The 13,527-nt window shown below is 42.0% G+C and overlaps 1 protein-coding gene across 1 annotated transcript in view; it reads right to left on the bottom strand.

The window, feature by feature from the left end:
* Nucleotides 1-13,527, bottom strand: part of kdm5bb (lysine demethylase 5Bb) — a 32,709-nt gene that overhangs the window by 8,937 nt on the left and 10,245 nt on the right. Inside the window, exons 10-19 of the mRNA XM_030734534.1 lie at nucleotides 11,072-11,191; nucleotides 10,825-10,983; nucleotides 10,526-10,707; nucleotides 10,266-10,428; nucleotides 9,991-10,110; nucleotides 5,998-6,192; nucleotides 5,582-5,763; nucleotides 5,288-5,412; nucleotides 1,441-1,591; nucleotides 1,204-1,318 (exon numbers count right to left, since the gene is read on the bottom strand). Of these exons, the coding sequence (XP_030590394.1) occupies nucleotides 1,204-1,318; nucleotides 1,441-1,591; nucleotides 5,288-5,412; nucleotides 5,582-5,763; nucleotides 5,998-6,192; nucleotides 9,991-10,110; nucleotides 10,266-10,428; nucleotides 10,526-10,707; nucleotides 10,825-10,983; nucleotides 11,072-11,191 (1,512 nt within the window). The remainder of the gene's footprint in view (nucleotides 1-1,203; nucleotides 1,319-1,440; nucleotides 1,592-5,287; nucleotides 5,413-5,581; nucleotides 5,764-5,997; nucleotides 6,193-9,990; nucleotides 10,111-10,265; nucleotides 10,429-10,525; nucleotides 10,708-10,824; nucleotides 10,984-11,071; nucleotides 11,192-13,527) is intronic.

Genomic DNA, 13,527 nt, shown 5'->3' with positions numbered 1-13,527 from the left:
CTTACTGAGGAAGGAGGTTGTTGGCCAAAATCTTGCGATAGATGACCCATCCTTCCTCCCTACAATACGGTGCAGTCGTCCTGTCCCCTTTGCAAAAAAGCACCCCTAAATTATGATGTTTCCACCCCCATGCTCATGGTTGGGACGATGTTCTTGGGGTTGTACTCATCCTTCTTTCTCCTCCAAACACAGTGGAGTTGACACCAAAAAGCTGTTTTGGTCTCATCTGATCACATGACCTTCTCCCATGCCTTCTCTGGATCATCCAGATGGTCACTGATGAACTTCAACTGGACATTTGCTGGCATGAGCAGGGGGACCTTGCGTGTCCTGCAAGATTTTAATCCATGACAGCACAGTGTGTTACTAACAGTCATCTTTGAGAATGTGGTCCCAGCTCTCTTCAGGTCATTGACCAGGTCCCACCGTGTAGTTCTGGGCTGATTCCTGACCTTTCTCAGAATCATTCTTACCCCACAAGGTGAAATCTTGCATGGAGCTCCAGACCGAGGAAGATTGAGTCATCTTGCGTTTCTTCCATTTTCTAATAATTGTGCCAACAGTTGTTGCCTTCTCACCAAGCTGCTTGCCTATTGTCCTGTAGCCCATCCCAGCCTTGTGCAGGTCTACAATTTTGTCCCTGGTGTCCTTAGACAGCTCTTTGGTCTTGGGTATGATGGAGAGGTTGGAGTATGATTGATTGACTGTGTGGACAGGTGTCTTTTATACAGGTAATGAGTTCAAAACAGGTGCAATAAATACATGTAATTAATGCAGAATAGGAGGGCTTCTAAAAGAAAAACTAACAGGTCTGTGAGAGTCAGAATTTTTGCTGGTTGGTAGGTGATCAAATACTTATTTCATGCAATAAAATGCAAAGTAATTAAAGTCATACAATAAAAATTATACTATGTGATTTTCTGGGGGTTTTTTTAGATTCTGTCTCTCACAGTTAAAGTGTACCTACAATAAAAATTACAGACCTCTCCATTCTTTGTAGGTGGGAAGACTTGCAAAATTGGCAGTGTATCAACTACTCATTTTCCCCACTTATAACAAAACAAACTATGTGGCTGTGAAAAGCAGGGCAGAAACTACACAAATTAAGCAAGCTGTTAACTAAGGAACAAGTTGCAAAAAGTACTATACAAGGAGAAATAAAAGTTTGCTTTGGTGATGACAAATCTCTTCTTGTCAGCTTACCTTCAACAGGGGCGCCTGAGGGAGACTGCAGGAGAGGTTATACAGCTGCCGCACAAATGAACTCAGCTCCTCCACAGTCAGCTGACTCCGTGACTTCCCGCTACCACACCGATACCTGTGAAAAGGTGCCCATGGTTGAAGAAATCAACCTCTTTAAGGCACTATTACTACTCAACAAGAAAAATATACTAGAACAACTCAGTTAAAAGCCTGGGTGACATCGCAAATTAGCATTACCTGGTCTGCTTCTTGCCATTCAACAGCTGCTGTGCCACTGAGGCACACTTCTCGGCATCTTGTGTGACCAGACGAAGCCGACGCAGTAGGTCGTTGTCAGGGAACAGCTTGGAGTCTGACTCAGCAAGGAGACCACGAAAGACTGGCAGACCTGAGGAAAGAACAGTGGCTTAATCACAGTCTAACACATTTACAGCTTCAACAACCCAACATGTTGCCGAGCAAATGATGACTTAGTACGTCTATGTCTACTTCTATTTCATTATTTTTGCTGAACATGCCACTGGTGCTGCACAGAGCAGTAAATACTTTCAGCTTGTAACTTAGAGCATTATTGACTTAACTGAGTCTTAGATTAATTATTTCTTGCTTTCAGGAGCTCTTTTGGTCCATTCCAGCATCACACTTAAACAATAGTGTTAAAATTGTGGGATTGTGATAACTTTAGTCAAACAGTTAATTATCATTGTTTTTACAGCACTCTTATGTGATTCTGAAAATGATCAAAGACAGGAACGGAGCTTGGGGTACATTTGGGGTACATTCAACCTCTCACTGAAACTGTGTGTGATTCCCACCTGCTTTAAAAAGTCCATCATAGTCCCTGTCCCAAAGAAACCGCACCCCAGCAGCCCCAATGACTTCAGGCCCATAGCACTCACCTCTGTGGTGATGAAGTGTTTTGAGAGACTCATCAAGACATTCATCACCTCCTCACTGCCCACCACCCTCGACCCACTACAGTTTGCATACCGGCCAGACAGATCCACAGACGACGCCATATCCTTCCTCCTCCACAAGACCCTTTCACACATAGACACTGGTAAGGGGAACTATGTGAGAGTGCTGTTTGTAGATTACAGCTCAGCATTCAACACCATAGTTCCCTCCAGGCTGGTCTCTAAGCTGCTGGACCTGGGCCTGGGCCCATCCCTGTGCAGGTGGGTTCACAGCTTCCTGACCAGCAGACCACAGGTGGTACGAGTGGGTCACCTCACCTCATCCTCCCTCACCCTCAACACTGGATCCCCCCAAGGCTGTGTGCTCAGCCCTCTGCTGTACTCACTGTACACCCATGACTGCGAGGCCACGTCAGAGTCCAACGTCATCATCAAGTTTGCTGACGACACTGCTGTTGTGGGACTAATCTCTCACAATGAGGAGACAGCCTACAGGAGAGAGGTCTCCCGCCTGGAGAACTGGTGCCAGGAGAACCACCTACTGCTCAACGTCAGCAAAACAAAGGAACTGATCGTGGACTTCAGCAGGAAGCAGCAGAGGGACTACCATCCACTTGTCATCAGTGGTGCTGAGGTGGAAAGAGTGGACACTTTCAAATACCTGGGAGTGACCATCTCACAGGACCTGTCCTGGACTCATCACATAAACATCACTGTGAAGAAGGCCAGACAGCGTCTCTACCTCCTCAGGCGGCTGAGAGACTTCAAGCTCCCACTCAAGGTGCTCAGGAACTTTTACACCTGCACCATCGAGAGCATCATGCGTGGGAGCATCACCACCTGGATGGGAAACTGCACCAAGCAGGACTTCATGGCCCTAAAAAGGGTGGTTCGTTCAGCTGAACGGACCATCAGAACCACCCTCCCCAACCTGCAGGACATTTACACCAAGCAGTGCAGGCTGAGGGCCATGAAGATCCTAAAACAGCCCAGCCACCCCGGACACTCTCTCTTCTCCCTGCTCCCATCAGGCCGGCGTTACCGCTGCCTGAGGACTAAGACTGAAAGGTTGAAGAAGAGTTTTTACCCACAAGCCATCCGTCTGCTCAACTCTGAGCCCTAACTGGACCATTATTGCACAATGTAAATATTATAATTTAAAAAGTGTGTATAGTGTATAGTATATAGAGTATAGTGTATAGTGTGAATTACTTTTTTTTTATTTTTATTCTTCTTATTTATATGTGTGTGTATATATGGTTGCAGGTACAAAATACATTTCACTGTGCATTGTACTGTGTATAACTGTGCATGTGACAAATAAACACTATCTTATCTATCTTATCTTATCTTATCTATTTGGGCAAGACGTCAAAGAGGAGAAAAGCATACGGCCTTAAATACATAGGGATAGTACTAATATAGTAATATCATATAATATAATAAAACCAGGTTCAACTAAGAACCCCCCCCCCCCCCCCCCCCCCCCCCCCCCATTTACTCTGTATTCACAGACCTTCACACAGGAAATAGTAAAGTTGCCTATGAGCTTTGAACCCATTATTTCCAATGGCTTGCACTGAGCTTGACATTGTGCACTGAATGTTGTGATGACTGCCCATATGGCCAATAGTAAACAGACATTTTGATTTTATACACAATATATGATTTAAATTAACTGAATTATACAGCATCCATCCAAGTTGTCATGTCTGGTGTGTATTTTAACAGTGTGTGCAAACATAGCTTTAACATGCACATAGCCAGTAGTCAAAAGATGAATGCAGACACAGGGACACACATTTGCTATTTTTTTTGTTTTAGAGCCAGAAGTGACCATATTTGGATGAGCTAACTGTATGAGTACAATTCACAAACACAGATAACCGCTAATTAGTACTAACAGACTAAAGTACTAACTTTGTTAGTACTGACAGACTAATAAAGTACCAGTACAAATTGCTTTTATGGTTTGTACCACACAGCAAGCAATTTAATGCCATTGAAAATTCTTCAAAAGATACAAAAAGCAGGTCTGCACAGGCAAAGCCGAGCAGACTCTAACCGGCTACAGCTGCCTGTGCTGGGGCACCAACAACCCTAAGCTTATGTTCCTAACTCAAAAATTCACCTCCCCCCATCTCCCCACAGTTTTTATGAATGGAGAAATGATCTAAAACAACAATTTTTTTTTTTTTACAAGGCTGTAAACTTAAATTTTGGGGTCAGCCTCAAGTGGACATTAGAGGAACTGCATTTTGACACTCGCACATTGGCTTCTTTTTTCAGCCTTGCAGGTTACCACTTGGTTTTACTTTGTTACTCCCTGTAACAATTACAGAACTATTAAAGCTTCCTGATTAAGGTAATGAGAAGAAGCAGCAGAGTTCTCATGAGCAAGCTTGAGAAAAACTGCTTTATTCTGCTCTCTACAGCTCCCTTGAACAGTGTGAGAGCCTCTTCAGTAAACAAAATCTAATTAAACTAGTGGTACTTTTAAAAATAAATGTCAGTTAACGCCATGCTGAGGAGTCTAAACAGGATGTAATTTACACTTCCTACAGAGTGAATCTTTTCCCAGTTTGAGCCTAAAATACATGGAGAGGAGAGGATGCTGAGGCAAGCAGAGTGATGAAGAGGAGACCCTGCTGCTGTGTCATAACTCACAGAACACCAAATTCTCAAGTACACAAACTGCAGATGGTGGTGGATGTGTCACATATGACAAACTGTGCAGTTCACAACAGTTTCATTGCTTTTATGAAGAGGACATTTTGGAACCACTATTGAAATAGTCAGTAAGACAATGGATGAATCTGTACAGGCAAAAAGAAACTGATTTCTTACAGATGCTTGGGAAAGCTTTTACCTACAAAGTTTTCATCAGTGCTGTAGTTTCTGAGATAAAGATTAGCAACATTATATTACTGACACACACACACACACACACACACATATACATATATATATATACACATATACATATATATACATATATATATACATATATATATACATATATACATATATATACATATATACATATATACATATATACATATATATATATATATATATATATATATATATATATATATATATATATATATATATATACACACCATCTGTTTGGTCCATTTATGTTCTTATTGGCTTTTGCTGCTTACCTTTCTTTTTTTCCAGCTTAGCCTCTAGAGTCTCTGTTACACGAGAGGCCCATTCATCATAGACCTCAGCTTGCTGCTTCACAGAATTCATCATCAAAAACAGGTCGTCCAGTGTGTATCTGTAACTGCAGCAGGAAAGCAAAACAAAAAAAAAATTATGAGGTTCAGAATAAAATGCACAAATGTAGTTCAGAAGAACCAGGGTTTTCTGAGATTTAATACTATAAAAAGTGATGTAAACATCTTTTACTTCAATCATTATTTATTGCCTTTGAATGTTCTAGTGGGACTTACTTCAGTGTGTAGTTGGTGACAGGGCAGGAGCAAAAGTTGCTGACATGATACAGACACACCAATACTCCTGGGCTACAGGGACAGGTGATGGCAGACAGGTAGCAGGTAGTCTTGCATTTAGAACATTGCCGCGCGTCATCGTGGAGGTTATCATATTTTGCCTCCTGGCAGTGCAGTACTCCCTGAAGGTGTGACACAACAACAAATGTGTTAGCGTAATGCAGCGACTATGTTTAAACATAGTTTTTTGCACATTTTTTTAACATTATGTTACTTCGACCGCTGGCTAATTAAGATTAGTGACACATTTTCACATGTTTCTGCACTGCCACCCCCCCCCCCCCGAGAGTCTACACACTATGCAACTTTGCCGTTACATGTACACAACTGGTGTGTTAACAGTGATGATGAAGTACCATTTTCTTCACTTTCTCCCTCAGCTCCTCTTCTTCTCGGATCATAGTGACCATGTCCTTGTGCACAGCTGAGGCCAGAACAACACTGAGTGTGTCTGCTTTTGTGGCCATGTTGCACACCATCTCATCATGGGAAAACACGTTGTACCGATGCAGCGTGCGATAGTGGTCAACACACTGCCTGCCAAGAGGCATCTGGTGGAAGAGAAAGGCGTTTAAATAAAAAACAACAACAACAACAAAAAGTTGTTAAATGAGTGAGTAATTGGTGATGGAGCAATAGCAGAAGGGAAATTATTTGGTACTAGTTTCAGGTAACAGAGAAAAAAAAAAATCAAACTGTCATTTTAATGTAAATGTTTTCATTTTCTTACTCTCCTGTGATAGTAAAATTAATTTATTTCAGTTTTGAGCTGCTTTATAAGCAAAAACACATTTTAGATGAACAGATTATTAAAAAACTACGAGTCCTTAGTTTTCTCCAGTTCATGGTAACAACATTTGTATAATACTGCATGAAAACACTGGAGGTAATCTAAATACTGATGCATGACCCAATAAAGCAGCTTAAGCTTTATTTATAGTCCTGCACTGAATCCTCATAGAGCCGGTGGCATAATAGGCGATGCCACTGTTGGTATTTGTGTCTGCTTTTCTCCGCCCTCACCAATGAAACTAAGCTAATCATGCTGTTAAACACACATCTTCAGAACAGACTTCAGAACTAAGTGAATTTATGCATGGATTGTCTGAGGTCTTGTATAGAAAAACATGTCTACACTAGATGAATACCACCTATTAATATTGTGTTAATCAGTATACTGTTTATGTCAGAGGTCATCTAATTGTGTTGTCATTTTGATGCACGGGGTCGTTAAACTTCTATCACGATGTAATATTGTGTATTATTTTCATTTTTAATGATAATGAGACATATTTGGGGATGTTACATTTTCAAAACCTACTTCATCACATCAATTCATGCATATATGTAACCCATTGCCTTTTTTTTTTCTTGCTTTTGTTACTGTTGCGTTTACTCATATTTCTTTATTCCCCATTTCTGTACATTTATTTTAGAAGTCTTAATTATCCTCTGTTGCTAGCAGAGGAACTTAATTGTTTCTTTGCTCACTTTGAGACACCTCCGGACCAGTCACCTGTTCCGGCCCTGCCGGAGCAGATGAGTGGTGTGTGCCCTGCCCCCCATGCCCCACTCACTGTCCAGGAGCATGAGGTACGGCGGGTGCTCTTGGCAGTGAACCCCAGAAAGGCTGCTAGACCAGACGGAGTACCTGGCCAGGTGATTAAAGCGTGTGCCCACCAGCTCACCTTGATTCTCACCAGGATTTTCAACCTCTCCCTGACCCAAGCAGTCATCCCGCCCTGCCTAAAAACAGCCACAATCATCCCCGTGCCAAAAAGGTCATCCGTCACCAACCTAAATGATTACCCCCCTGTGGCCCTCACACCGGTAATCATGAAGTGCTTTGAGAGACTGATTCTCCAGCACATCAAACACCACCCCACCCCCACCCCCACCCCACTTTTGACACCCATCAGTTTGCATATCGTGCTAACAGATCCACAGAGGATGCCATCACTCTGTGTTGAGTCACTTGGAGCAGCAGCAGCAGAGCTACACTCGCATGCTCTTTGTGGATTACAGCTCAGCCTTCAATACAATCATCCCGGATATTCTCACTACCAAACTGCATACCCTGGGCCTCCCCCCTCTCACATGTTCCTGGATAAAGGACTTCTTACCCGACCGGCCCCAGACTGTGAGACTTGGCCCCCATCACTGAGCACTGGCTCCCCACAGGGCTGTGTGTTCAGCCCCCTCCTGTACTGCCTCTGCACCCATGACTGCAGTCCGGCCCACAATAACAACCTCATTGTCAAAATTGTTGATGACACCACAGTGGTCGGACTCATCTCACAGGGAAATGAGGCAGCCTACAGAGAGGAGGTCCTGAAGCTGACAGCCTGGTGCTCAGAGAACAACCTGGCACTGAACACCATGAAAACCAAAGAGATCATCATCGATTTCAGGAAACACAGGACTGACCCAGCCCCCCTCTACATCAATGGCGAGCGTGTGGAGAGGGTCCCCACCTTCAGGTTTCTTGGTGTCCTCATCTCTGCTGATCTCTCTTGGTCAGATAACATCACAACTGTTATTAAGAAGGCTCAGCAGTGACTTCATTTCCTGAGGGTCCTCAGGAAGAACAACTTGGACTCAAACCTGCTGCTGACCTTCTACTGCTCATCCATTGAGAGCCTGCTGACGTACTGTATCACAGTATGGTACGGCAGCTGCACTGAGGCAGACAGGGTGAGGCTTCAGAGGGTAGTCAAGACAGCACAAAGAATCGCTGGCTGCCCTCTCCCCTCCCTGATGGACATCTACACCTCCTGCTGTCTCAGCAGGGCCAAAAACATCATCAAGGACAGCTCACACCCTGGCTTTGACCTGTTTGTCCTCTGGCAGGCGCTACAGGTGCATCAAAGCCAGAACAAACAGAACAGTTTCTTTGCAAAGCAATCACCACCCTGAACTCACACACACACACACACACACACACACACACACTCTAACTGTGCAATATCCACATCTCTGTGAAATATTATATTATTCATACCGAACAATATCTATCAGCCCTATAATATGCATCACTGCAATGTGTTAGCCGGCACCCTGGAGCTGTGATGTCAGTTCTGGCTGGGTACGTTTTAGTGAGTTAGTGCATTGTTAATACACTGTCAATGTTTGTGCAGTAATGTTTCTGTTAGTTTACCTGTCAGAAACAAGGTCTCATGGATGATGTTTGCTAAGCGCCACCATTTCAGTTATGTTACCTAACGAGTGAAGGACAATAGGAGCAGCTACATTGTCTCCTATTTTTTTTTCTTGCATTAATATTAGCATTCACTCTGAATAGATATCCTCTTCATGAACTGAATCATCTGTAAACTTTTCAGTTGTTTTGGACGGAAAAATCTTTTTAATTTAATTTGAAGCCTTATTTGAACTTTGGGACAGAGGCCATTTTTCTTTACTTATTTGCACATTATATTTCGACCCCGTGACCATGAACAGGATAAGCGGCAGACGACAGATGGATGGATATTTTCATTTAAAAATAAAAATTGCTTTCACTTTAATATGCATTATTTGATATTATGATGGTCACATTAATATTAAGAATCCATTGGATTACTTTCAAACTTGTATTTTTATGGGTCATTATTTTAATTATGAGAAGAGACAACAAGGTGATACTCACAGGTGGGCAGGCTTGAACAGGTGAGGTAAGATTGAAATAATCACTGAGTAATTGATAAAATACTCTGCAGTTCCTTCAAAATCCTACTGATTTCCACACTCCATTAGTTTAGCATTTCTGTTGTGTATTTACTTTAGTCTGCTTAACAAATTACTGTGCTAAACTGCTACAACAGTGTGTGTGCCTTTTTTCCCTGGCCTTATGAGCCAGGTGGTGATAGTAGGACTCTCTGATCCAGCAAGAACTCGCTGAGAAGTAATCCCATAATATGCTGTCCTTTTGCACCTATGATCCTGTAGTAGTCACAGATGCCCTCGAAGACTACAGTGAAGGATACTACAGTGTTTGTTTGATGTTGTTATGAAAGACACCACCGATGCTGCCAGTGCCATTTTACAGATTCATCATCAGTGTTTTACTCTGTCAAACTGATAGGCATCCTTCAGATTTCAGATATTTGGTGAAGATTTTATGCAGGATTATAAATCAAGCTGTATACCTGTACTAACTACTAAAATAGACTGACAGATTTTCCTTGCACTCTATCACTGAAAACTGTTCACAGTAAAAAAGAAAAATGACTTTTCTTTAATTCATAAGTACTGCTTTGCTATAAAATTATAGTGAAAAAAAGTGTTATGAATACCTCTACCAAACAAAAAACAGGTGCTGTTTAGAGCAGCTAAAATAAAGTGATAAGTACCCAGTCCACTGTACAGAAGTTGACCGCCTCAGCGAAGTTAAAGCCCTGATTGAAGCCACTGTGGTAAGCTCTAGGAAATGTGATGACAAACTCACCAGCACACTGGTTTGTTCTATAAATCTGAAACAGAGTGGAGACCAGAGAAGATCCTGTGAGAAAATTTCAAGTTTTGTCCATATAACCACAGCGAAACAGGCACTGAACTAAGATTCAATGCAGCAATAATATAAGATATATAGATATAGGTTGCATAGCCTCTGAAAAAGAATACGAACTGGGACTCCATGGTCCATCAGGGTGTTGGGGTTCATGATGGTGACCAGTTGGTGGAGCAGGTCAGGCTGAGATTCAAAGAGCTCTGGGGCCAGTTTCTTCATTACCTCCTCCAGCTGTTCAGCAGCAAAACCAGGAGCACCATACCAGGTTTTGGGTTCCCCCCTTGAAGTGAATAAAATAAACAACAGTTTGTTACTACTTGCAAATAAAATCTATTTGATTTGCTCAAGCCAAAATAAATCTATAAAAGAGAATATACCAGTGCAGGTAGTTGATGGAGTAGCTCCAGTGATCCTCAATGTGCCAGCAGAAGGAGGAGAAGCACATGCCAACATAAAGCCATGGCAGCGTCATCCCACAGATGTCAGCTGTGACATGAGTCAGTACAGATGGGTTCATCATCGCCAGGTTGTTGAGGTTCCAGCCACATTTGAGATATTTCTGCAAGAGTACAACATACAGCATACTCAACAATTGCATTTATTGTGCAAAACGTGTTAAAACATGACTTCACAGATATATGCAAGGTTTGGTACAGCTTATTTAGAGGACATTTACCTCATCTGCCGGAGAAACCTTAAATTTTCCATTTGGAATAGGGAATCCGCTCCCAAACTCCTTTGAGGCAATATCTGCTCCATACTCTACAGTAACGTCCTCATCAATGGCTCCAACCAAACGCCAGAACTCTTTCTCCACCAGCTCTGTGGGTACCATCTGCAATAAAGAAGTCAGAGCCAATCAAATTTAAACTACTCAGAATAACACAGAACAGTAAATTTATGTTCAGATCTTATCTACTTACATGAACTGGCATGTTGAAGTAATCAGATTTGAAGGCATCTGCCATTTGCCCAAATGCACGCAGGGAATAGTCTCTGTATGCCTGTTCAAACCCGAATGCCTCATGAGGTTTGCTGCATTCCTATGAGTAAATTAAAAAAAAAAAAAAAAGTCTTTCAAGAACATTGACATAAAAACAAATGTGAAAAATCAAGGAGGACAACACGCAAGGTTTGGATGAAACGAAAAGCCCTAAATTGCCCCAGGGTTTAAATTTTTGGATGTTGTTCAAAAGACAGATCAATAGTGTCTGAGTGTGACCGCAGAAGCCTCTGTATCCCACAGTTTGCAATGTAGACAGCCGAAGAGGCGGCTTCCAAGAGTCAGAGGTTTCAGCAACAGGACAGGAAAGTGAAAGCTGGAGATGAGAAATGGGACACAAGTGGAAGCATGCCAACTTGGTTCCAGATTTCATAAGTCACTCGATGATAAAGGTAGTCAAGGGTGACAACCAGGCTGCAGACTGTCATAATGCCACCAACTGAGGGGCTAGATCTCCAACCTTCAGCAGGAGCACCTTAGATGCCACTTCTACTTGGGTTGAAATATACCCAGCAACCTTTGAAACTTTGACTTATTGCCATCTCGACTTTGTTTTATGATTTTAATTCTACCCCTAGTCTGACATTTTGACAAATTTCACACAACACTTTAGGCGTACATGATGCCACTGTGAACCGTCTGGATTAAACAGCCATTAACGTCAGAGTTAGCAAAACTGAGTTTTGTTAACTCTCAAACAGCAATTTAGTGGAGTTTTCACCTGCACTACATCGCTGAAACAGACACAAAACAATCACTTGCTTTGTTCAGTCCTGCTGCTGTTATATAACTAAAACTCAAACTAAACACTATTTTTATATACTTTGTGGCTCAGTAAAGCAGCAGGTTATGTGAGTCAGCCCCCAACAGAGTGTCCTCCAGCCTGTCTGTGGTCTCCTCGGGGTATCAGGTGCTTAATACAGTGTGAGCAGTGTTTCAAAAGTAGGTCACGGGCAATTAAAAAAATATTTATTCTATTTCTTTGGCACCCATCTGGTGGCCTGTGGTAAAAGACAGCCCTGCCTCATAGAAGTGTGAAGTTTCCAAATGATTTGTTTGTGGGAAAAGAGTCCCTCGGGTTACCTCAGGATCAAGACTGAACACCTGACCTGTTCCTTGGTAGTTTATTTATTTATTTTACCTTTAATATGCCATGAAGTCCCATTGAGATCACAATTTCTTTTACAAGAGAGACCTGGCCAAAATAGCAGCCATGTCAACTCAAAAACATCTCAATATATTATAAATAAAACATAAAATATAAATCACAACAATATACAATATAAAATAGCATTGTAATACCATCTTATGGGAGTCAGTGAACCAATCAGAATATTTTTTTAGCTGAAGTGAAGGAACTGATGATTTGGTCATCACAAACTTCTTTTGTAATGTTAACATCAGTGTTATATTTTCCAAGTCTGCTTGGGTCTGCGTAAAGCCTTAACTATATTTTCTGAATCCATGAGTCTGCTAGGGTCAACTTAGGTCCAAATGATGTAAATTTTGTCATCAGATGGTGAGGATGAGGATCCACGTGGACATCTGCATGACTGAAAGGTTTTTGTGACCTGTCCGCAGAGAAATTACTTTACAATGCAACAACTATGCATGTGCCCCAGGCGGCAGACTTCAAGTCATGAATGACCACTCGGCCCATCATTTCTCCAGGTATCTGTGTCCGCAACAGAGTATAATCAAGGCTTAAATTTCAGCGTTAGAAGGTGAATGCTTATATGGACATCCATGTGCCCTCCAATTTTTGCACAAACTGTCCTCCTTCAAGATGACTAATATAATAGAAATGACTACTTGTCCATGGTGTCTGCAAGACAGTATAATCCTAGCATTAAACATGTATGGGTGTATTTAACAAGTTCACATTAAAGTTAAGAGTGAGAAAAAGAAGTAAAATGAAACTTCTCTGGTTTTTGTAGCCTCACAGAGACAGGAGTTTAAAACCAACCCTAGGAATACACTGGCTGAGTCTTGTTCTGTTTGTGGTGTGGTCAGCTATATAGAGAAAGATAATATAGAGGAGAGAGGAGAGAGAGATAGAGAGATAGAGAGAGATAGAGAGAGAGAGAGAGAAGAGAGAGAGAGAGAGAGAGAGAGAGAGATAGAGAGAGAGAGAGAGAGAGAGAGAGAGAGAGAGAGAGAGAGAGAAGAGAGAAGGAGAGAGGAGAGATGAGAGAGAGAGATAGAGAGAGAGAGAGAAGAGAGGAGAGAGAGAGAGAGAGAGAGAGAGAGAGGTAGAGAGAGAGGAGAGAGAGAAGAGAGGAGAGAGGAGAGAGAGAGAGAGAGAGAAGAGAGAGAGATGAAGAAAAAGAGAGAGATAGAGAGAATATATGATAGATATATATATATATATAAAAA

The sequence above is a fragment of the Archocentrus centrarchus genome, chromosome 7 (genome assembly GCF_007364275.1).
Source record: "Archocentrus centrarchus isolate MPI-CPG fArcCen1 chromosome 7, fArcCen1, whole genome shotgun sequence".
Taxonomy (NCBI): domain Eukaryota; kingdom Metazoa; phylum Chordata; class Actinopteri; order Cichliformes; family Cichlidae; genus Archocentrus; species Archocentrus centrarchus.
This window is presented reverse-complemented; position numbering and strand designations above follow the sequence as displayed.